At 31.9% G+C, this 26759-nt stretch overlaps 1 protein-coding gene across 1 annotated transcript in view; it reads right to left on the bottom strand.

Moving 5' to 3' along the window:
* LOC106647629 (uncharacterized protein CG5902) overlaps positions 1–26759 on the bottom strand; it is a 278297-nt gene that overhangs the window by 127601 nt on the left and 123937 nt on the right. Inside the window, exons 3-4 of the mRNA XM_014364130.2 lie at positions 18709–18914; positions 6532–6718 (exon numbers count right to left, since the gene is read on the bottom strand). Coding sequence (XP_014219616.2) covers positions 6552–6718; positions 18709–18914 — 373 coding nt within the window. The 3' untranslated portion in view covers positions 6532–6551. The remainder of the gene's footprint in view (positions 1–6531; positions 6719–18708; positions 18915–26759) is intronic.

Genomic DNA, 26759 nt, shown 5'->3' with positions numbered 1-26759 from the left:
TTCCTTCTATAGTAAACTATAGTTTATGATTTATTTATTTTTGTTGTATTTTTAGAAATACTTCATTGGGGAGCTGTAAAATGATGGTGAAGGTTTTTAAAAACGTGAAATAGTTCGTGAGGTGTGTTTGAAACGTAGTGAGTAAGTAGGGGCTGAAGAAAATGTTTATAAGAGATCAGTAGATAAATTTGTGCTTGCAATGCTACGATGTTCGTCCTTTTTTATATTCGTTCGAGCACTCCATCATGACTAAGTAACCAAACCAGACGCACATTTTTTTTTTACTTAAAAAGCATAGCAGGGGTATGAACCTGTGAGTAGAGAATTAGAAAAAGGCGGGTAAAAAGATTGATTGTTTATACACGATAAAACTTTTTTTTTTAATCCATACTCTGAGTAATAAGTGGTTAAATCTACTATGTATCTAATAAAAAAAGTCTTTAATCTGAAGTATACACTATTCATGAGGTCAACAGAGGATGCGTTAATATTTTTATAAGTATGCACTTTGTTGTCCATATAACAAAGCACAAGGCATAAATTAGGAATGTTAAAAGGAGTCAAAAAATATAATTTTGTATGCAAACAAATTTTCATGTTTAATTGGAATTATGTTGTTAGATACTTGACATTATTGTAATAAAGTTTTCTAGTGCCTTTGGCTTTTTTCTCTCGTAAATTGAATGTTTATAAGTACTTGGGAGTTTTGAAATGTAAAAATTATATTTGTACCCTTAGAAATCATATTGTTATTATAAAATTACAGAATGGCTTTGTAAACAAGAAGTATCAGCGTAACAAGTTATTAGATAGAATTAGTATCAAAAAGTTTTTTTTTTTCAATGTATTGGAGAAGAAGTTTTAAAAACACACATAAGTTTAAATAAAACGTAAATTTAAGAAATTAAAACAAAATTACGAAATGCATTTAAAAAAAAACGAGAGATTTCAAGAGTTTAAAACGATCCCTGAAGTGGTATAAGCCTTAACCGTCTTAAGGTATAGAATACATAAAAAAAAAATTTCTTGAAATAATACGTATAAGGATGTACTTGCGAGCATTTAGTTTTACGATTTTATTAAATAAGATTAATTAATAAGATTATAGCAATAATAAGTTGAATAACTTAATGATGGCTTAGTAAAAAACAGAGCCTCCTCAGAAGATTTGTGAAAAAGTAGTCAACTCAGATTCGGGTTGAAGAAGCAGCTAACTCGGGAGTATATTTTTTTAAGTTTTATCGCGTCAGCACTGACATTTACAAAATAGGTATACCTATCTTAAAGAGCAGAGATTTTTGAATCATTCAATATTTCAGAAAAATAATTTATGTTATTGTAACAGAGTGTACGTACTATTCAGTTCGTGCAGCAATTTACAACACCATGTGCAGGGGAAAAGATGTTGATAACTTAGATGAATTGTTAGAACTTTGTTGATTTCATAAGGCTAAATAAAATCTTGATGTTAAGTAAGAACGAGAAAAATATCCTCCCCCAAGTTCAGATCGAACGCACAACCTTCTGTTTACTAGACAGTTGATCTACCACTTGAGCTACTGAGGAGCCATACGTTCACTCACACCGCAGGTTTGAATAAGTTCTCGCTTTTAATTTGAGCTGTTTTTACCTCCAGTTTGATTTTTAATAGATATATCAGGAAATGATTCTAATACTTGTAGATAAGTAAGAAATTTCATATTACACAGTTATCATCGGATTGGCACATATGTAGATGGCGGCACTCTTATATGAGCACTCTTAAAACCATCCATGTCCTCTTTCCGATGACAAATGTATAGTACTGAGCCATATCTAGATCATGGATTCGATAATGTTTAACGATAACAGTATAATCTTTTTGCCTCGAATTTCGGATAGATGAATTGTAAATAACTTGAATGAAATGTTGATCAACTGTTTTTCTTAAATATTAGATTACTGAAAAATCTTTGTTTCTTTAGATCGACATATCTATATTGTAATTGTCAGTGCTGCCCCGACAAAACTTGAAAAAAGTTTGTGTGTGTATGTGTGCGTATGTGCATGCGCATGTATACTTAGCTGCTTGTAGACAAATATTATGTAGTATTTCTATATATTTTGGCTGGCAGCAGTGTAAACTCAGCACTCCTTAGTAGAAAGGGAGAAAAAACGACTAGTATATCTATATAGGCGTTACAAAAAAAGCGTTACGCTTTGAAAATTTTCACTGCCCAAGCGGAAAGTCCAAACCTCGTTTAAAGTGTTTTCACATCAAAAACTCGTATCTCGTGTAATCGCTTCCTTTCACTATGCACTCAGCTTCCAAGCTGTAGCTGACGTTTTCGCTCTTCATAGGCGCCCATTAGGTGTACCCCTTTTACGCGTCTCCAAAATGTACGCTTATGCTTAACACAGTAGCCAGACTAGATACAAGACCTGATAATCCTGGTCAGTGCATATACACGACATGGAAAAAAAGTAAGTAACGTTCATACTAAAGTAAAATTTTAAGCACATCCCCCCTCCCATATTATTTACGTAAAACCCAATATTGCGTGATATTAAATTAAGATATTAGTAGCCTAGCAGGTAGTAACAGAAAAATATATATAACAGAAACTAAACGAATAATTGAAGATTTAATGCGACGTTTTGTGCCGGTTGGTGTAAATGCCGACAGCCAAGCAACTAGCTCCTATTTAAAAAAAATCAATCTTTCACAATGTATTGTGTACTGGTTAGTGTAAATGCCGCAATGTTTGTCCTGGTTGGATGCGCACTAGGTGCAAACTCTATTTTTTGTACAGAGGGCACCATCGACCCTAAAAAATACCCAAAGAAGGAAATAGTATATTTCTTACGTAGGGCAGAAAGTACAAGTTGCGCGCCCGAAGGGCGTGGTTGTTGTATATTTGTGTCCGAGGTGAAAACGAAATATTCTGTATCGGAAACAGAAAGTACAACTTTGCGTGCGTGGGCACACTTTTTGCCCTAAGGCGGGATCAGACTTTGGGCTCGGCAGGGCCAGAATGTTCTTTCCCAAAGGTGGGCGCAAAGTAAATAGTGGGCGGAAATGTGCCCTAAGGCGCAAGGCACTATGTCCAAGGGATGAAAAATTGTTATATAGTATAGTATGCCCCTAGTGAGCAAGGTTAAGAAAGTCTTGGACCTAAAGTGACTAAACGCCCGAAGCGAAGCTGAAGGTGATTAATGTGAAATATGATGCATTTCTAAATCTTCAATCATGGTGCGGGTACTGTTTTTCAACACGCCGCGCCGTGCGCGGGGACTCGATTATGAGCTATCTGTTGTGGCATTTAAGACCTCAATTTAAACACGATACTCACAGCTTGTGCTGCGCATTCATGCGAGTACGTGTGTACGTCGAGGTTTTTGCAGAGCCACATTAGATGGCTCATAATCTCGTTCGCCACGCTTGATGTGTCGAAAAGTTGTATACACCACACGTGCGAGAGGTTATGTGACTGACGCACCGGTGCAATCTGAGACGCGTACGTCAATATTGTCTGGCGTATATGGCACTTTGTGCCCTCGGTTGAAAAAAAATTCGTGACTCAGGTACAAACATACAATAACTGCATCCTTCAGGCACTTATGTTTGTGTTTTGGGCCCTATTGACGTAATGTACCGTATAAAAAAATTTCAAACCAGTACTACCCTTCCCCAGGCACTAGTATCGTAATGTACTCTTTTACTAATCGTGTTTACTTTCGCGCAGTATGGTGAAATAGTAGTTTTCGTCGGATAAGTGCCGTCGTCTCCGGGGTTATTTTTCGGCCCAATTAACCTGCGAAGCAGGGCCCGAGGGATGTAATGTAGCAGCGGAGTGATGGCGCTTATGTGGTGAATCCTGTTTTTCCTACCGAGGGCACACCCAACCCTCAAAAACACCTGAGGTCAGAAAAATCTTTTTTTATAATTTTTTTTTTCTAATGTGCAACTAATACTGTGCCTATTTACTTATGTTATACATGTATAATATCTCTATTAATACTTTAGTAATAGTTTAAAAATGCTTTAATATACTCTGTCTTCTGTTGAAACTGGTTTAAAATTTGTTTATACGGTACATTACGTCAATAGAGCCCAAAACGCAAACATAAGCGCCTGAAGGATGTAGTTATTGTATGTTTGTACCTGAGTCACGATTTTTTTTTCAACCGAGGGCGCAAAGTGCCATTTCGTGCCCATGGGCATACTTTGCGCATAGTAAACCTCTTTGGGTTCTAAGGCAACAAAGTACTTTTGGTAAAAATTTTTTTGCCCATAGGCCCAAATTGATTAAAAAGGCACAAAGCGGCAGTTGCCTTTTTCGCTTACGGTAAGAAAACAATTTTTTAAATATTAGTTTGGTTTTAAAAATGTGCTTATGGATATTATTTTCACACATTACCCCCCCCCCCCAAAAAAAAACATTGAAATTGTCTAGAAAATAATCGAGATTTAAAGAGTTTTTTTCTTTGCCCCAATTCAAAAGTTATTCAATCAAAAAATCTCTAATTACTGAAGCCAAAAAAATTTAAATCGCTCATAATCCACTAACTATCAGCAATTATTTAAAAACGAAAGTCCCAGCTTCTAGATGTCTTAGAGTAACTTTTTTTTGTAAAATTATTGAAAATTACCAGCAATCAAAACAATAAAGTTGCGTAACGATACATGCATTTGTTGTTAAGGTATTGTAAAAAAATGCTACTCGACACGACTACTTTTTAACGCCATTTTGAAGGTCAAAATTAAAAATGATTGATACAAGAATAACAGATTTATAAAATTAAGGTCTTAGCATAAAAAAAGCCCAGGATTAATTATTTTTTTTATTACGACAATAGGTGAATTTTTAGTTAAACATCTTAGGTTTTTTGAATAACTACTTTATTGTTAGTTAAGGGTAATAATATACACATTCCACTTAATTTTCAACACTCGTGATTTTCCTATTGGGGTAAAATTATATAGTAAATTTTGGAAATTTCTTCGGTTTTTTGCTATTATTTAAATTAACAACCAACGAAACCTAATCCATTGGTACTTAAATTAACTGATTTTTAATTATCTAGAAAATAGCGATTTTTAAAAGAATTATTATATTACAGTTTCTTAGTTATTTCTAAAAGGTATCAATTTTCGTGATTTTTCCGCAGAAAAGCCACTCTTTAACACTCTTCTGTTTATTTACAATTGGAACCAGTTCAGAGACATTTCTCTTAGTGATAAACACACCAAATTCTACCTGTGGTTATCTGTCTTGAATTTGTTCCATGTGTTCAGGTTTCGTCGTCTAATTCCACAAGTAGCTAACTAATTTTTTTACTATCACCAACCTTGTTCCCATCACAGTGCTCTGTCTCTAACCCTTTTTAATACGTCTCCACACTATTGAGCGGCAAATATTTTTTAATGACAGGTTTGAGAAAATTTGCTACTACAGGAAATAACACACGAATCATTTTTTCTCAGAATTTTTTATTTGACCTTAGTAAAGCAGGAACAGATTATAACTTCAGAATCCTTAAGTACTTAGCCTTTTGGAATTATAAATATACATATCAAAAATTACATACAGATGTGCAGAACGATACAAACTTTTTTTACAATTGCTTCTCAAATTTATTGTTTTATATTTTGATTAGGAAAGTTAGGACATGTGTCTAAACGATGAACGAGTTGTGTAGTAGTGAAAAATTTTTGATTAAAAAAAAAATCGTCACAGGTTGACATCGATCAACGTTTTGATTTTTAGTTAGTAATTTTTTAGAGAACACTATTTAATTACAGACTTTTGACTACAATAGTACGAAATAAGACAGTTTGTGATTATCTGTAAATTTTGAGGTCTAATCTGCTTTTTAAAAACAAGTGCACAGCAACTTTCAAAGCTGTGTAAATGTCTTAATAATGTGAGAGGGTACGGAAAATAGAGGGTGGTTGCACAGGGGTTAGTAAAGAATTTTGTGGGGGGAGTGCGCAGTAGTGGCATATGTTTGAGAAGGGTTCGCTCATAATCAAGGTTTCTTAATAATTTTTTATGAAAAAAATTAGAGAAGAGTGCGCATTGTGGCAGAAGCTCACATGGGGTTTACTGATAGTTAGTGAAAAGACTGAGAACAAACAAAAATTTTAAAGAAACACATAAAAATTCAACTAACTCCTACGACCTGACACGATGCTACTAAAAATCGAACACTCTTGAGTGGCTAGGTAGTATTTCTTGTATGACGGATTATTTCAAATTTATTGATGAAATAACTATTTAAGGCGATAATTTAGACGAAACAAAATATTGACAACCAACATTAAATTAAAAAAAAATTAATGAGTAAAACATTCATGAGTAAGTCAAAACAGTAACAAAATTAAATATTTATATAGTTAATAATAATATACAAATGAATATTATCAGGTATTCTTACGAAATTGAAATTTTTTAGCTAAACGAATATTTAATATGAAAATAAAGTATCTATTATAAATGACAAATTTTTTATTTCATGATTTTCAGTATAATAAGTTACACCACTTACACAGTAAATTTTGATTGCTTTTAACATTGTCGATTACACCACTTAGTTACATAATCATGATAACTAACAGTTACTTCTTCACTTTGATATCTTGTCAGCTTTAAGCTACGTCTAATAACGGGTGTTATTAGACCTCTATAACCCCCTTTGTGAAGTAATGAATCAATTGTCTGTATTTGATCCCAACCTAAAAAATTTTAAAAACTTGTTTAAGAAAGTTTAAAATGATACAAAATGATCCATAAAGAAATTAGCATTATTTAAAACATTTGAATCTATTGTAATAGACATAATGATTTTATGATAAGTTTCTTAAATGGTAAAAGATTTATACTTTGATGTAAATTGAAATTTAATATTTCACACAGAAAGCCATAAATTAGCTTAAAAAAAAAAATAAAAGAAAAAAAAGGTTTATCTGAGAAGGTATTTGAATTTACTTGAGGAACAAGTTCCAGGACAATATAATAAAGGTAATTTACTTGCAACCCAAAAAAGCTAAAACTGTTGATTTTTTTTATTTTTTTCAATCTGATTTCAGAAGGAACTAATTTAAAAATGGTCACTATAATTGTTTATTCTTAAAAAATGCATCATTATTGACTTTGTTCCATTTTTTGCACAGAAAAACTGTATGGAGTTAAAACTTTGAAAGTTAAGTCATCTGTATCCACCAAAAAAGACTGTAAAATCGAATAGATATTATCTGCTCAGGCAGTCTAAAGCTGTTTTTGTTATTATGATCGCTAAAAAAAAAAAACTAGAAAGAAATCATACAGGATAGCTAACATTAAAAACAAATTTCAAAAAAGTATCACTGAGTTGCTTCTTTTTGGCTATAATATTGTTATACTAATAAATTTTTTTATCTGAATTTGTGAAAGTTTACTACCAATTCAGTAACTTTTTAGTATTATTTATTTTCTCTCAGTAACAACACGTTGGAAGAGAAACTTACTTTAGTAAGAAACGAAAAACTGATTTGACAATAAACTCTTGTAGCATGTGTGCCCCCATACTCTCTTGTCAAAGTATTGGCTGTATTGTTCCCTCGTTTTTATTTTTTCATTCATTAATCGCGCCTGATATTTTTTTACTAGACGTCTATAGACAACCCTATATACTTCATACTATATTTCATTCTTATCAGATTATAGTAATCAACTCGCTATCATACGCTTGTATTTATTTATGTCCTGCATAACTCTTGGGACTTAATTGTATGTATGATTATCTATTATTTACTGAAATTATTCTGTCAGTAATTCATTACAGCTGTGAAAACGTAAGCTAATAATAATTTTTGTTTGATTTTTATTAGAAATTTTCGTTTTTTGTTATTTAAGACAGTACATATACTTGAACTGAAAAGTTGTGTTAACTCGTATGATCCAGTTTTAAACTTTTTTTGATCCATTTTTTTGTTACACGTTACACACCTACTGCTCTTATTAAAATATGTATCTTTTACTTTATTCTCCTTTTGTAAATTTCCTGACAAAGTTTTCTAAATAAAAACAAAACTTCTTAGCAATTTCAATTACTTATGGCGACTAATATCACCATCGTCTAGTATTTGTAGAATCCAGTTATAAATTAGAGGTGATATGTTTCTCTTGGCTTAGTATGCACGTAATATCTTGAAATTATATCAGAGGTTATCATAGATTATACGGAGCCAATAATCGCGAAGAGTCAACGCCACAATAGCCTATTTTACGAGGCACGAAGGGGTATGGTTCGATACTATCTCCAGCATCCGATAAAAATCCAAAAAATCCGAAAAAAATAATATAAAATACGTCATTTATTCTGATATTCATACTTTTCTATTTTTTTCTGCATTTTCTCACACATGTATGAAAAATTATCACAATCAATAAAATTGCTGTATGCTGTTCCATATGCTGTGTACCATATGCTGTTCCATTGGGCTATGCGAGGAGCGCGGAAGGTTTGTGCTGGCTGTTTTCTGGTTGTTGTGTTGTCATCGTACTAATCAGTCTAGTCGTCATAGCCTGCAGTCATCAGCAACAAGTCGGTGAGATGGGAAGTAAGAGGTGAAAAAGAAATGTAAACAAAGCAGGTAATTAATCTGTTGCTTGCTCTCTCTCTCTCTTTCTCTATGCAATGCTGGTTTTTAAACTTAAGAAATTTTTTAAGTATTGTTTCGAATGTGTTTTTACTTCGATTAAGCAAATTCTCTCGAGAATACAATTTTCTATTGTCCTGTATATGGCGTATTTGCTTCGTTCTTAAGAAACTTATGCATGCAAGTAAATGTTTGCTTAATAAATTTTATTGTAATGTCCCGTATACAATTTTAGTTGACTTACTCACTTTGTGTGACTCAACTACCACCCACACACACGAAATTCGTGGCGTGGTTGTGTGGTTTGGTATTCGCATAAGCACTAAAGATCGAAAGTATACAAGCGTTTTCGTAGTGTGCTGCGAATCATTGGAATTTCGTTGCATTAGAATCGTCTGCTTTAATGTGTGCCACGGTAGTGAAGTTTGACTTTCACCCACACGTACACAAATTAGGAAGAGGTTGTTTGGCCTTGAGCTTGCATAGGCACGAGACGTATTCAAACATGTGTAGTGTGCTGCAAATCTCTTTTCTCTCTGTTATGATTGTTTCCGCTGGTACAGCTGTAAGCTGTGGTGGCTCAGATCGGTTTTACCCAGAAACATACACATGTTTCAATTCGTTTTCTAATGTCACGGTAGCGCAGATTAGACTACTACTTGCACACAGAGACAAGTAATGAATATTTTTGTTTTGAAGTGTTCGTATAGGCACATGTTCACTTTCGTAGTGTTCTGCGAATCACTTTTGTATTGTTTTTCAATCACTTTTGCACCGTTTGTCGATCATAGTCCTAGTGGATCATTTTTTCATCGCTTTTCGATTGTAGTCATGGTAAATCTTTCATAGTGTGTTGAGGCAGTGCAAATTCCATCTTCTGCTTACATGCGTACTCTACCCTGTCTGCGGTGTGCCACGGTGGTGCAATTTAAACTCTTGCCCACACACCTACACAACATCGTCGTACTTTGTCTAGTTTGTGATCACATAGGCACTTACATCCCCGTTCGTTGTGTGCTGGGAGCCACGCTTGCCATTTCCTTCGATCATAGTCAACGTTTGCTGATACCCTGGCTGTCTACTTGCAAGGCAGTTGATCAACAAATAACCAGGGTTTTTTGAAGTCTTTGCAACATAGCAATTTTATTAATCAAGTTTTGCTAAATTTACTAATTTATATTGCGAGTTTTTTTTTATTGGTTCAACTCTAACTAATTTGCTATAGAGACAAGTAGTACATGTACTTAATTTTGCGTTAGCTTAATTTGTTGAAAATGACAGTTTATTCAATTAATTGTTGTAGATTTTTAACATAGTATTTGGCTGATAACGATTAATAGAAAATTTTTAGGTTTGAAATAGTCGTACTCACATATAATTTATTATTAATCTCGAAATTTTTTTTTGTGGTTTTGGGCTTCGAGTTAGACTACAATCATTATTAAAATTTGTAAAGCAAATTCATAAATTAAATTTCCTCGTTACTTTTGGTTTGAGAGATTCTGGCAATAATGGAATGAAAGATTAAATGCTTGTAAACTAATTTGGTTGGACTCACGATTGCTTCTACTCAAGGCTTGTTCAGCAGAAAAGGAAATCATCGTCCTTTCTTTTGTGGTTACAAAAAAAATCACGAACTCGGAAACAGTTCAACCAAAGAGAACTCAAAGTTCCACATGAATACTGACATTCCCAATCTGATTGACCACTAATGCTCGTTTGTACGTGATAACAGCGCTCATAGCTTAGTAACACCAGTTGTTAATATATAAATATTTTGCTACTTTGAACTACTAATGTAAACAATTTTAACTTTGTTTGAATTACATTTTATTGCGGCGTGTCTGCGAGATGTATTAAATTCTTATGAGTTAAATTTAGAAGACGAAAATGTGCTAGTTTTTTAAGCTTTACTGAATAACCGATAAAAAAATAGATTTAAACCATAGTAAGAAATTTTATCGGTAATCAGTGATTCGTTGGCAGTGAGATACACGAAATAAATACATACATACAAGGTGTATTTAAATTCCCTATATTGTTTTATTAATGCAACGTTTCGCTGACCATTTGTGTCAGCCTCATCATGCTACAAAATTAAAAACACAATAAAAGATCTGATAAAACTCACACACAAAAATAAAATAAATTTAAGATATAAATTATTATCGTAGGTATGCGAGAATTCGTAAGTATATTGACTCACTCGTCACCCTTTGAACTATTGACTGACAATAAATTACACAACTAGCCAGCGCTTATATAGGCGAAGCAGTAAAGGTAGACGGTAAAGGGCAATGACCTCGATCCGGACATTTAAACTTTCGTAGTAAAGGAAGGTACGCTCGATTAAAAGAAAGGACATCTTCCTTTCTATTAATGTTATGCTTGTCCAGTTTAATATAAAGCATTTTGGAAATAATTCTTTTTTTTGTAATTGTATTCTTTGTCGAGGATTCTGAAGTTATCCCAATCGAATTCATAGTTAAAAATATTTTGATGTGCACAAACAACGGACTTAGAATTTTTGTTCTTAATATGTTCATTAATGCGGACCTCCGCAGCTCGCTTTGTCTCATCCACGTATGACGCAGGACGAGTTTTACAATAAAATTTATACACGATATTTGTTTGTTTAGGTTTTTCCGTTTTATTTTTTCCAAAACAGACGACGTGGTTTAGTTTATTGTTGATAAGAGGGTAAGTGTGAATATTGTAAGGTTTTAATATGGTTAATATTTTTTGAAAACTATTGTCTATATATGGTATACCAACTTTGAAGAGAGGATAAATGTGTACAGTAGTATTATTGTGATTAATATATTTGTGTTTTTTTAATCTAACTTTCATATTTTTGTTAATAAAGTTCTAAAGGTAATCTATACGTGTAGATTTTAATAAGCGTGCCTTATACTTCTGTCAGAAACTTCTAAACTTCGAAATCAGCGACATTAACATACATATTAGATTTTTGCCAAACCTTATTTTCTGTTTGAAAGCTAACGTAGCCACTTTTAAATTGGATCAGAGCATTCGTGAAGGTGTTATAAATTTGAGAACATCTAACAGAATACCATATACAAGAGATCCAATGCTACCCTACGTACAAAATTTTAAAAAACCTTACCTAAAATAAGCACCACTACCAGTATTAATAATTCGATACACAATTTAACGAACACAGCCATTCCAAAAGATGTCTCTGAAATTGTTTTTTTTGGACCAAATTTGAACCTCCCATAAACCTTTCATGAACGAGATTTTTTGTGTGTCATTAAGAACCTTGAAGTAGGTCTCTCACACCTCGATACTAACTGAGTGAAGATTGAAATCCATGACAAAGTTTCTTAATATTCACTCAATTCTTGTCAACATAAACCTTTTAGTAGCATCGATCGACGTACATCTAACATAATGAATAAATGTCGAATCCCTATTGACAAAATTCGACAATGTACGGAATTTTTATTTAACAATACTTTTTTACCTTTGACAACAATTTCTACCAACAAATTTTCGGTATGCCAATGGGTTCTCCTATTTTACCTCTTTTTTCTAACCTTGTAATGGATGACTTGGAAAATGTCTGTCCCTCCATTTTAAAAAATAATTACAATATTAGTCCAGCTCTTATTTTCGTTACGTAGATAATGTATTACTTTTTATTAACGTGGACCACATTGAGCAAATATTAAATATTTTTAACTCATATCATCCTAAAATACAGTTTAAAGATGAAATGGAGAGTGACAATAAACTCAACTTTTTAAACTTGACCATAATCAGAAATTCGAATCATTTTAATTTTTACTGGTTTGAAATACCTACTTCTTCTGGACGTATCTTAAATTATTTTTTTTGTCATCCAGTTAGCTACAAAAGAAATATTGTTTTTAATTTAGTTGATAGAGCGATCTTACTTTCCAGTAGACATTTTCACAGTTTGAATACTGCTTGAGTAAAAAACCTTTTGACAAAAAATAATTACCTTTAGAACTTTATTAAAAAAAATTTGAAAGTTGGATTAAAAAAACACAAATATATTCATCACAATAATGCTACTATAAACATTTATCCTCCCTGCAAAATTGGTATACCATATATAGAAAATAGTTTTGAAAAAATATTAACCATGTTAAAACCTTACCATATTCACACTTACCCTCTTATCAACAATGCCGTCATCCTTTACTGCTTTGCCTAAATAAGCGCTGGCTAGTAGTGTAATTTATTGTCAGTCGATAGTTCAACGGGTGACAAATGAGTTAATGTACTTCAGAATTCTCGCATACTTACGGTAATAATTTATGTATTAAATTTATTTTTCCTACCTCGGGCGTTTTTGAGAGGCTGGTGCGCCCTCGGTAGGAAAAATAGCATTCGCAACATAAGTGCCATCGCTCCGTGGCTACCTTACGTCCCTCGGGCCCTGCTTCGCAGGTCCCTTGGGCCGCAAAATAGCCCCTTAGACGATGGCACTTATCCGACGAAAACTACTATTATTTTTGTGTGAGTTTTACCAGATTTCTTATTGTGTTTTTAATTTTGTAGCATGATAAGGCTGACACAAATGGTCAACGAAACGCTGCATTATTAAAACAACATAGAAAATTTAAATACACCTTGTATGTATTGATTTATTTTGTGTATCTCCCTGCCAACGAATCACCGATGACCTTCAATCGGAGGGCACTGACTAAAACTAAATTAATCATTATTACGATTTATTTGACAAATCGACAAGTATTTGCAATTAGCGAGGGAACTCTATTTTGTATTTTTTTTTTTAATATTCAAATACAATTTTTGCTTCAAGATATTTTTAATAGTCGCTGACTAGGATTTAGTAAGGTGGGAAGTATGTTTTGTTAAAAATGGTCTGTTTTTGTATTTTGACGCTAGAAGGGCTGCCCTCGGCACTGGGATCAGGAGACAGTATACTGGACATTAGTTTGGAGCGTAGTTCGAAGTTTATTTTTTATTATTGTCTTAGCTACCGTAATGTCTCTCCCCTTTGCACCTCAGCGGCTCGGCGCCCGCGGTATCGCGACGAAGAGACGCAGTGCGCTTCCTCTCTACTTAACGAGATGTCGGCCTGGACGCACCTTGCTCATGCGATAGCACTTAAAGTGATGATGAGACCTTTTCATCATATATATATATATATTCGGTATACAAATATTCACAACGTCTTCTCAATAATGTATTGTACACATAACTCTCTCTTCCTTATTGCTTCGTATTCGTATTATTTTTGCGTTCGTTCATTCTACATAGTGCGTATACTAGATCAGTAGGGTGCTGACTGCCGTCTGTTTCACACGAGTTAAATTCGGCTACTGTTTAATGTTTTAAGTTTAATCTCCATCAGGTAATTTTAAGTTGTGCGTCCGTTCTCTGTAAAACCCCCTTTTTTTTTGTTTTATGATGTTATATGTGCATATGTGTTAATTTTTAGTTGCCTGATGAGGTCCGAGAAACTCGGACAAATCGTAGCAAAAATAAAATAATACATACACACTACAACAGTTTATATATTTGAATATGCTTACCCAAGATCCTTCAACGAAAATCCCTACATCACTTTACTTTAACCAACATTTTTTTCAAACTTATGTTAAAAGCAATTTTTATTAAAGTGGTTAAAGTGTCAGCAAAATAGCGGTGAACTTTTACAAATCATCATGGTAATAAAGAAGTACACTTACTTTTATGATTAATTTTGATATACTTCTTTTTTTTGTATACTTGCTTCATGTAGTACCAATAAAAAAAATTATTAAATGATTTTTTGAATGCAACGTTGAAATTCATTGACGATAATATCACAATTGATAACAAAATTATAACGAATAATAATAACCAAAGTGGTTATATCGTGGGGATTGCAAAATAAAATTGTAATTGACCTGTTTAACAGCAAATAATCAATCTCATATTTCATAACGTAAAATTATGCAGTGATTATTTAATTTAAAAAAAAAAATAAGGTCAGGTTAAGACCTATATTATTAGCATTAAGACTGAACAATTCGTCTAATAAATCGTACAGAATCTTTTTTTGTGTCTCTGAACCCCTCGATTGCCTTAATTAACATATACAATAAGAAGTTTAATACGAGCAATAGGTATACAAGCGAATGTTGATACATCTTAATCATTGTATCAAGAGGCGCATATGTATAGATGGCGGCACTTGTTATAAACAATAGTAGTTTTAACCGATGAAATAAGTTTTATTATTTATTATGGTGTATAGTTTATATGTAATTCATTCAAAAATAGAAAATCAAGCTCTAATAAGTGGTAATTAAGACACTAACATTGGTTTTAAAAAATAAACTTTTTGCAAATTATTTAACATAGAAATTAAATAGAGTCAAAAATATTTAAAAAAAAAGGTTGTAGTTCGGCTTATAAGCATAATATAACAGAAGCTACCTTACGATCTCTCTGATTCTAATCTTTCGAGCCACATACTAGAGCCCCGATGGCAATGGTGGTTATTCGACGAAAAGTACTTTTTTTTTTACTCAGAGTACAATTTTAGCTGCTACTTTTTACCCTTGGAATCACCTTGCACCTAAGGAAAGAAAGAAATTTTTTCGATTTTTTGGGTTCAAATGACTTTTCTGGCTTAGAAAGCGAAATGATTGACCGGGTACAAATTATGCTTATCAGGGAAAAAGAGCACTTTTCACCCTTAGTAAGAAAGACAGTGTATGCAATTCAGGTAGTGACACACAATAACACTTAAATATTAAGAAGAAAAAGTTAACTAAACAAGTTAAGAGATTACTACGTCTGTTAATAATTGTTATTTTTTCCCTAGATTTTGGGGATGCAAGTGCTTCATTTATTAATGGTTTCTAAGGGCAACTGACGATGACTATCGCAGTTTCTAATACTTTTTTCCATTTGAATTTCAGTAATTATGTGCGATCACATAATGTCATACGATTGCATGCAATGATTTGAAACTTAATATATTATGATAAGATATCAACACTCACTTATGGCCCTGACGGCCACTATTTAGTGCTAAAAATACTATGACCAGGACTGTGCTTTCCGGGTCTTCTCACTGAGTAGCCAGCTCAGCTCTGGGTTAACTCAGAATACTCGCGCGTCGGTGTTTATACACGAGATCGTGGAGGCGTTAGGATAAGGCCGGTGATCGGCTAATAGCTTCTTCATGTAAGTCACTATTAACACTATCTCTATGTAAAGAACATAAATAAAGGGTAGCTAAAAGGATATCATACAGGGAAAGGCTCACGCAAAATTACCTCATTAAGTAGGTTGGCGTAAGCAAGGTAACGATCGTGTGCTCATGGCACGTGCCCTTGCAGACGATTTAGAGCAGGCACAGACCTTTTTCTGTGAAGAATAGGTGTGAAGGGCAGCTCGAAGTCTCAGCTGGATATTTTCTGCAAGATACACTGATAAGATGAGGATCGTGTCAATCTTGGCAATCACGTGGCCGACGTGCTATCTTTAGCTGAGGTGGCCTCTATGGCTTGAGTCTTTCTCGCGACAGAACTTTTTTTTTTTATTGATTGTAAGTCAGACAGCTTTTATCTTAGTAAGTACGTGTTTGAGCCACTTTAAGTGCTCCTTGAAAGTGATAAAAATGATGTCGTCAAAATAAATGTAGGCAAACGGGTTGAGTTCAGAACCAACTGCTTTGTTTATCAATCACTGGAACGTAGCCAGGGCTGAGCTCAGGCCGTAGGGCACTTGGCAAAAATGAAAAAGACCCTTTTCTGGCACAGTAAGAAGCGATATTTGCTGTTTGATTTTTTTATCATCACGACATGAACTGACTAGCTACTGCCTGAAGGATCTACCATTTCGTACCCAACTATTTCATTTGCAATTTTTCCAACACTTTATAATAGCGTGGATAAGGTCAAACTTTTCTCCACTTTGCAGAGATTTACCTGCATATGCATCGAAGACTACCCAAAAAGTTCTTATGAAGTAAATACTTAAGTAGCAATTGTCCTTCATATCGGACAAGATCGCGACTTCAATATTCCTTGTTTGTTCTACAAACTCTATCAGGAGGACTACCTAACCTGCATATCGGGCTTCACTGATGCCTGCAAGATCGGCTTCCTGTCCATAAATGGATTTTAGGATCCAGCCGCATGCATTGGCTAACTGCAAGCCTATCTTTCCTATCATTGTTTGCTTCGCACCACTGTCTACAAAGGCTCGAAACGTGTATCCCCGAAGCGTGAGCGTAAACGGACACTGGCCTTTCTCTTTCTAGTTTCTCTCTGGAACCTACACCTGTCTTTAGCTTTTTTCTGCTTCGATTTTTTCTTATTAGTGCGTCTACTGGCTTTTCGTTCGATGAGCTATTTCTAAAGCAAGCTCAGCTATCAGCCTTTTCTTTTGCATATACGGCACCGATTTGGGGTTAACATGGGCTTCTTTGTCGTTGTAACTGTGTTCAGACAAGTCAGATCTGGCAGTGCAAAATACTCTGGCGGTGGAGGTTCTCGCAAGATTTCTTTGACGTGCAAGAGCTGTTAGACCTCCACGACTTAATTTTTTAAGTCCCACGAGTCACATACCTTCTGGCCTCATATTGGCAATGAGCAGAATAGTGCTGCGTAAAAGTATAGTGAAACTGTACCTTATTACCTGCGCTTTCGGTAAGACACACTTGTATTGCATTTTATTTTGACGAATTTCTCGCGAGTATTGAGCTATTTAGCCACTTTCTGTTTTTACATCTCTCTGTCTTGGTAGCCTCGATTGAAACGTAAATTATATTATCAACTTGCTTTTCAATTTGTATAATTCTGTTTGCCAATTCAGACGGCATGACAAATGATTTGTTATCGCTTGTTGTGAGCTGCAGGACTCATAAGTTGATCTTCATCTGAACTGATGTAGGTTAAAATAAATTCTTTATATTTAATTTATGTAGAGGCTTGTACATGAAATGTAAATATACATTCATTATAATAGAGATTTAACTTTGCAAATCCCTTTGTACGTGTGATAAAATACATATTCGAATATTTTTTCTGTATTGTAAATAAGCTAGAAATATATTTCATAAGTCAAGATAATATGACAATCATAGAAACAGATAACTTTTCAACTCATATTTAGTAATCATTTCAAAATTAAATTTTATGAGATTAGTACATGTAATTAGTAACAGTTTAACGATTCATTTAAAATAGTATTTCAATTTAACAGAACATTATACTCAATATTATTTTTGTAATAAATATTTTTGATAACATTGTGTCTTTCAATATAGTAATACTTTGTGTCATGTATTCTTATCAAATAATAAAAAGTCTATTCATACGGATTATTTAAACCCATATTTAGTGGATGGTTATTGAATAATTACTGTCAAAAAATTATAACAGTACTGACAATACTATTATATCTGAAATATTACCTTTTCCATTTGAACAAAAATGTTATCTTTTTTTTCATACACTTTTATAGAAGTACATATACATAATATACAGGCGACAAACACCATGTACAATAAACAAAAAGACTCAAGCTTATAAAAACTACTTGGATTCACATTTTCTGTGTGTACAAGACTGTTGTTAACTAAAATATGATCAAATAGGTAGCACTTTTCCTAGATACATTTTTTTGTAAAGTTCAGTTTATTTCATGTAGCTAAGTTTTGAGTTATTTACGTTAAGAGTTGGAATGTAAAGGGAGTACTTATGTATTAGACATTGATTTTAAGCTAAAAATAATTCTGATACTTATTGCATTTGATTGCATAATTTTTTTTTTGGTCAATCTCATTCAAAGCCTGACGTTGTGAAACCATCAAGTTCTGTTAATGGAAATGATTTTGCTGGATTTTTTTATGTAGTTTTCACGAGATATAGTTGTTGCATTAGAAAGAACCAATATACAACGAATTATGACATTCGAGTGTACATGAAGATCATTAAGCTATTTTTTAAACACTGTAAGTAATAATGCAAGATAAAAATCTTACTTTAACTGAACTATAAGTCATATTCATTAAGTTTAAAGAAAATTATCAAGCATAAATGCATTAATAAAATAATCGGCTTTACCTTGTTCTGCAGCAACGCTGGGCAAGTAAGTTGCGGTTTTTTTATTACCCTTCTCGTTATGGAATTCAATTCTAATTCCATGAACACCAATAGTCCAATCAAGATAATCAGAGCCATCTTCAAAGTGTTGCAAAATTGAAACACTCACGTGTAATCGAGGAAGTTCATCTTTTGTGATCGGATTAAATCTTGTATCTTTAAAGGCACTAAAAATGTTAAATTTAGTTAAATATAAGATTTTCTAAATGTTTTCGATAAAGATTACAGTTGATTAGAATTTTACAATAAATAATACACCTGTCTTACACAAAAAAAATTTTTCAAACTAGTAAGCCACTTAGTATTGTGAAACATTCAATTTACAATTTTTTTCAGTTAAAAAAAAATGTATTGTATTTGATTATTCTAATAAAACGAACGAAAAAAAATTAAAACTACAACGAGAAATAAGACGTAGTTAAGGTGGTGTAAGAATTTATGACCATGTGCTGATTGATTTCATTATTTCAGGCACATTTATGGCACTTCTGATTTGGTTTTTTTTTCATTGAAGACCATAAAATCATGATTAGTATAAGCTCCATGCAAAACAGTAAGGGTTTTACAAAGTTAACATTAGAAATAAATGTAGAAGAGAAGAATAAAAGGTAGAATTCGTTAAAGCAGAAATATAGATAAAATAGGTGAGATGGACGGACAGAAGTGGCAAAAAATAGAAACCCCAGAGCACAAGTGCATAATATAGACCGAGTAGTTAAAGCTCAAACTGTATCCATTAACCATTAAAAGCTTTCAATCTAAAATCCCCATAGCATGGTGTTAAGACAATAAAAAATAATTTTTTAAAGAACTTCATTAATAACGAAATGACTAGCGAACCAAAATATTATCTGCAAGATAGTGTTGAGAGAAGAAGTACATCTAGTTATTCTAAACAATATAGTAATATAATTGTAAAATACAGCACGTATGAATTATGTAAAAAAAAAGAAACTATAAAGCAAACAAAATTATTTTTTGGATAAGATTAGTCCTAAAAAATACGTAACGGCAAACATAAACAAATATATGGGTAAAAGCACAACAAAAAAAAAGGATAAAACTAAAAGGCTTTATATTTAAAAAACTGTTATTGAATTTAAAAGCGAATGATAAAAAAAGGAAAGAAGAACTAATATAATTGGCTGGAAATGTAACGATCAAAATAAGATTATAAAGGGGTGAAAAATGGTTAGACAACTATCAAGTTATCTACAAATATTGCATCAATCATAAAACAAGTAATACTAGTGAAATTAAGGGTTCAAAATAATTGTTTTGAAGTACTGCAAGGTTAAATAATAAAGATAAAACTTTTGGCATAACATTATATAAACTATAAACAGCGCCTTTAATCATCCTAAACTTGCTTGATCGTCCAAAATTCATTACTGGATGAAAACAAATTTGGTTGGTTGAGCAGGACTTTTTTTTATTACAAAAAACTTTTTTTTATATTTTTTAACTGAGTTTTATTTAAGACATATTTTCATTTTGTACGTCAAACAGACGATTTTTAATATGACATTAATATTGTAAATATATTGTTAGGCCACGGAGGTTGTTGGTGCCATGTTATTATTCGACCACTCAATCTATTTTTTGTAAGTAGGCTACCAAGAAAAACATTTTTATATTGTATATTTTTTCAAGTATTTCTATATTCAATTTTGTTTGGATAGAAAGAGGTCTTTGATGATAGCATTACTAAAAGGCCAAAATATTGGACGGTTGTAATTTTTTGTAATAATAAATAGTCCTGCTCAGTCATCCAAATTTATTTTTATTTAGTATTGCGTTTTAAGTGATTATTTTTAAACACACATTTGTCAGAAAAATCTTTGCAATCATTAATTTAACATCAACTTCATCTATTATTTTTATTTAACAAAAAAAATTATTAATAAGTTCATTCATACAATTTTAGTTTTCTTACAAAATTTAAAACCTACAACATAAGAATACACCATGTTATATACACTCGAACCATATTTCTGGGCAGTTTAGTTATTAAATAATTGCTTACTATTCAAAAATTACACATCTAAATTAAAAATTTTATTTTAAATAATATTTTTTATATCTGAATTATTCTCTATCTCGATGACGGTGAGAAAACTAAGGCTTTTCAAGAATAGTAACGCATTATAGAAACTTTGAGACTTTCCTGTTCTCACAGCACACGTTATATCTAATAGGGTAGTTTTCTACATAAAATGAAAGTGGTTAAGTATGTTATTCTTAAAATGTCAACTTAACTGCTAATTTTTATCCTGTTAATATTTTATCTTCTACATAACACTCCAAAAACTTATTGATTCCTTATCGTATACCATAACACAAAAATTCTGATACAATGAAACTTTGAATCAGTATTGCTATTATTTCTATTTTCAAGTAAAGTTAATAAAATAGCAAGCCTTTCAGAATACTGTAATTTTATTACTAAAATATGTTTCAGTACTACATCAATTTCTTTTTTTTCAGCTCTGCCAACTTTTAGTAAAACTCTTTTGATAATTGAAAAGCTTTATCTTAAATAAATAAGTCGATATTTATTAATTTTTTTCTTGGTTTCAAATAATAGAAATTTGATTTCTATGTAGTTTAAGTCTACCAAATTTCTAGAAGTTACACAACTTGCCATATTTTACAGAAGCAATACTGGTAAAGTGTAAAATAAATCCTAAAATATTTACGTTATGTAATCTGTCAATATATTGTTGGATTTAATTTTACATTTTTTTCTTCCGAAAACTGAAAGTTATTATTAAAAATATTATTTTTTTAAAGGTTGACGTTATTTATCGATTTCAAAAAAAATAATCGATTACATTTGACTTAAACTAAAATGTTGGGAGTATTGGATGGTATTAGTTAGTAGGATATCCAAAAACCCACAAAAAAACCTTTTTAAAAATTAAAGAAAAAAAAAAAAAACAGTCATAATATGTACCTGAAATGAAGCAGGGGAAAGTTGTTTCAAGTCCACATAACTCCTTTCTTCTCCTCATAATAACCTCCCCCCATACATATAATTCTTATCATAAGTTACCTTTGCATAAACATATATATTTTTATAGAATAGGACTTATACAAACATTACGTGCTGCCGAAGACATATACTAAAAATATGGAAAAATTATGCTGATTGTCAGCATAATTCCAATATTGTCGAGATTTATAAAATTGAAACTTACATTTTTTAGTATGAGTCCCGATTAATAGTAATAAATAAGGATGTGAAAATAGGGATATATATGTACACTAGTGGGCTTCGCCCACTACACGCTCTGCGCATTAACCCCCAAAAAGACTGATTTATTTTGAAAATCACGTAAAATTAATTAATTTGATTAAACACTGCTACTGGAAGATGACATATTGTTTCTACGGAAGATAATGAATATTCCTGTTTGAAATTAATATTAAATAAAGTAAAAGACGGAACAACATTAGAATATTAAGAACATATAATGAAATCATTCAAAAAACATTTGAACACACTGTTGTAGTAATAGAATTGATGGAATATGACACTTAAATTGATTATATATTCAAAAAAGCTACTACCATCATGTTGCCTTATCGAGTGAGACAGTTTTTAGTATGGTTTTTATATTAAAATATTATGTTTGGTGAAAATATTTGGAATAAATATGAAATCCATTTTACAGAAGATTTCATTTTTAATAAAAAAAATTATACTTTCTTGCACATAACTCAAATTCTTGTTATAGAAGGCAAGTAACAAAACTTAGAAGTTTTTAATTAGAAGTAAGAGTGTGTATGTGGGAGAATGAATCGATGAAATAATAGGTTTAAATGAAAGAGAAGGTTTATGTATTTTTGGCAACACATAACATTTAGATAAATTTGTATTAGTTTACGTTAATTGATTTTTATGATATTTATATTTTGAAAATTCGCCGTTATTCAGTTTCGTTGAAATTTTGTGAACTTCTGATTGTAAAGTATTTGATGAATTCTTATTTACCATTATGTACGTAGTTTCATCGTTTAACATCGCCTCCATGTTCTGTACATATAAGTTTTTGTCAAGGCAAACCGTTACATTTCCTTTATCTGAACGGGTTAATATAATATCTTTGTTCTCTCTACGGAAAGCTCTTGTACATTTTAAATTGGAAATATTTGATCATTCAATGTTACCCAGTTTTAATTTTCTATTATTACACATTTTCATAGCTTGCGTGATTTTTCTTTTTATCTTGCTTTTTATTTCACTATTAAAGTCGCTAATTTTTTGCAAACTATACTCGACATTCTTAATTGTTTGAGAAATTTCACTATTTGGTGAAAATTCTGTTCGTAACGCAAATTTTGAGCGTAAAGCTACGCAATTTTGAACATTTTCCGGTATGTAAAGATCTGTCAGATTTCGGAACATTTTCAATTTTGTTATTATTGTGGAGGTTTTGGTTACATGATGTTTGTATAGATAAAATTATTTTATTGTAAGTACGATTTAGTTTATGTTTTTTTTTTTTTATTGTTAAAACATATACTGCTTAGAAAGCTTTTAACTGATAAATTATTAGGATATAAATCATTTATTTTCTGTCTAATGGTGTGAATAATTCTTTTAAGAATAGACATATGTGCATAACAGCCATAAATTTCAATATTGAGTAAACTGTAGGTAAAAGAGTGTATTAGATTTTTTTTTAATTGTTGGACGACTCGTTGGAAAAGACAAAGTTATTAAGATACCTTTTTAGATGTTCAATGTATTTAGGCAAATAATTTTGTGTCCTACACTTTCTTAGAAAAGTCTATTCGTCCTTACAATGAGTCAAGTTGCTGTGTAGTTTCTGCAAGGTCTCAAGTTTTAAAGATAGCACAATCCATGAAGGTGTTCCCTTTGTAAGAAAAATTCTTACTGGAGTTGACCACTTTCTGATCTGGGGACGGACTTCATTATGTCGTCTGTTGAACATGTCGTTCTGCTCTCAGTTGTTTCCATGATAACTTGAGGGTCAGTGCATAAGCACACGATCAGTAAGAACTTATTTAGGAGCATGAATGAAAAACTCCAAAAAGTCAGGTGTTGGTTTGAGCAACGTTCCGTTGGTCATAACGCTAACCTTATCAGGCTCACTATATTAACAAAAATAAAAACAAAAAACACAACAATTTACGTAAATAACATTGTAGAGCTACTGTTTACAAATATGAAGATTAATTTAATAAATGATTGTATGTTATTAGTCTAACATAAATTGTAATGAAAACGACTTTTGAAAATTAAATGATTACTCACGTCTATACATAAATATAAACAATAAATATATGCTTCTTACGCATCTCGCATTGACATATCTACAATGAAGAGTTAAAAGAGATTACTTATAAAATCTTTACATGTGTTGTTGAGAACTAAGGTGTCCTCTTTTTTTATTTATTGTGTGTTTTGTAGAGTGTATGAGTAACATTTCTGATATTATTCTTTTCTGTCTATTTGGTTCGCGTATGTACACACGTTATCTACATTCGCAAGAAGCGTACATTTATTGTTTATATTTATATATGGAAATATATACAAGATCGACATTTACGTTATTTATTTAAGGCGATCAACAGTCTGTAACGATCGTCATAACGATATAGACGTGAGTAATTATTTAATTTTGAAAAGGCGTTTTTATTACAATTTGTATTAGACTATTAACATATAATCACTTATTGAATCAATCTTAATATTTCTAAATAGTGGCTCTACAATGTAATTTACGTAAATTGTTGTATTTTTCGTTTTTATTTTTGTTAAGAAAGTGAGCCTGATGAGGTTAGCGTTATGACCAACGGAACGTTGCTCAAACCAACACCTGACTTTTTGGAGGTTTTCATTCATACTCCTAAATTAGCTCTTACTGATCGTGTGCTTATGCACTGACCCTCAAGTTATCATGGAAACAACTGAGAGCAAAACGACATGTTCAACAAACGACATAATTCTATATTTATATGTATATATATACATACCAGTAGGTCTCGGCTCTCTTACACGATTTGCGTGCCAATACTACTACTCTTACTTATGGATCTTTCGATTTAATACATGATATTGTAATGTACATAATATATAAATTTTTGTATTCTTAAATGCTTTATGAATTGATTTGAATGTATAATTATAGTATGAATTTTGTTTGGTTTTAAGTAGTGAACAAAATAAGTACAACGAGTATAATTTAAAATATATTCGTCGCACTTATGATTTTCAACTCTCTATGGTCCGAGCCAGACATGCCAACGTAAACAATAAAAGAACACCATTGGGTCTACAAATTACGATCATTTGTTCCAGTATACGGAATTAAGAATATTATTTAATTTATATTTCGATAAATAACAAATTTCAAAATGTTTAAATGTTTCTGATTTCGATACTATAATTGTGCTGCAATTAATTGCCATTAATAAATGTTATCTTTTTTTTTAAATTACTTTAAAGTAGAAAATAAATCTTTTATTTAGTTACATGAATCATTTTTGTTCCTTATGATAATTTTTTGTAATTAATTTTTAAATGTAAAGAATTAAATAGCTATGAAAAATGTTTCCCCCCAGTCCGCGAAAGAAAATGAAGTATATCATGTTATCACTTACATTAGAAAATTATCAGAAATGATTATACACCAGTTTAAGAAAAATAATTTTATTCAATTTTATAAATTAATAAGAATTAACCAACGAACATTAAGAATAATAAGGATAAGGCAAAAAAAAGACAAGTCAGTTGTCTATAAACGTAGTTTTGGTTCCTATGATAAAAAATATGAAGGGTAGAGAGGTAAACCTTTTAAGATCAGACGGATAGAACATAAATATGTCTTTAGAAATAAATCAAATACTTCTAATAATACCAATTATATTTTTTAATATAATTATGTTTATAATGACAATTTTAATGCTTTACAAATATGTAGCAGAGATATAAAATAAGACGCGCTAGAAGCACTAGGAATTAATAAACTAAAAGAATGTTATTTTATTAAATGACATAATAAGCTTTAATAATTCACCTTTGCTTTATTTAGCTTTAAAATGATCATTAGTGATGACTATATAAGACTCATATGTATTTACTTGTGTATGTGAATACATATTAATAAGAGTGTTACTAATATATAAGGCAAGTTCACCAATACCATTGCAATCGCTAACCGTGAAAACTAATCAACCGATGTTGCTGAAATTTTGCATACTGATTCTTGACACTTCCTAGATGGTTTTAGTAAAGTTTAAAAAAAAAAAATTATCAACAATAGCAATAAATAATTCCTGAGCAAAGTACCGAATACCACAGTCGGTCATCAGCTACCGTATCCCAGCTACCGACAGCACTGTTCTCTAATGGAAAAGCGACTAAAGTCAAACTTCTTCCAAACCACCAAGATTGACGACTGCTACCAATAAAAAGGCGTTCTAAATGCTAACGTCTTCCGCAAAACACCAGAAGACGTGTATTGGTATAGCACAATCTGTTCAAGCATTACTAAACATTCTTCCAATCTGTCCTGGGGCTACCAGAGCAGATTTTGCTACAACATCGAGCCAGGAAAAACAACCCTGAGGAGTTCGGGTAGCCACAACAGCCTTCTTTCCAGGAGTCATCCCAACGGCATACTCACAGAGAATATATTCTTCAGGCCTACTTTCCTGACTAACGACGAGCAGATGATTATTCGGGGAACAATCCAAAGACGAGATATTCTTTGGTAGCGGCGTACTTCCCAGCAGGGTTTTCGTATACAGAGACTCCGAGGGTAAGAGTAAAGCTACCCATAGCCAGCTCTCCATCATCGAAAATAATAAGGAACAACTGGAAGTTTTCAGGGCCGTTACAGGTATTTACGTTTCCTACTTAACCATATCAATCTCATTGGTTTTTTTAAGGACCACCTAAGGTTAAACTACCTTGCCAACAAATATATTTTTACTATTATTTCCTGCGACGATATGTCGACTAAAGAACTATTTCAAGC

This window comes from Copidosoma floridanum, unplaced genomic scaffold (assembly GCF_036245765.1).
Source record: "Copidosoma floridanum isolate Cflo_tuat_1 unplaced genomic scaffold, Cflo_Japanese_pri ptg000008l, whole genome shotgun sequence".
Classification (NCBI taxonomy): Eukaryota; Metazoa; Arthropoda; class Insecta; order Hymenoptera; family Encyrtidae; genus Copidosoma; species Copidosoma floridanum.
Note: the sequence above shows the minus strand (reverse complement) of the source record. Positions and strands in the feature narration are given on the sequence as shown.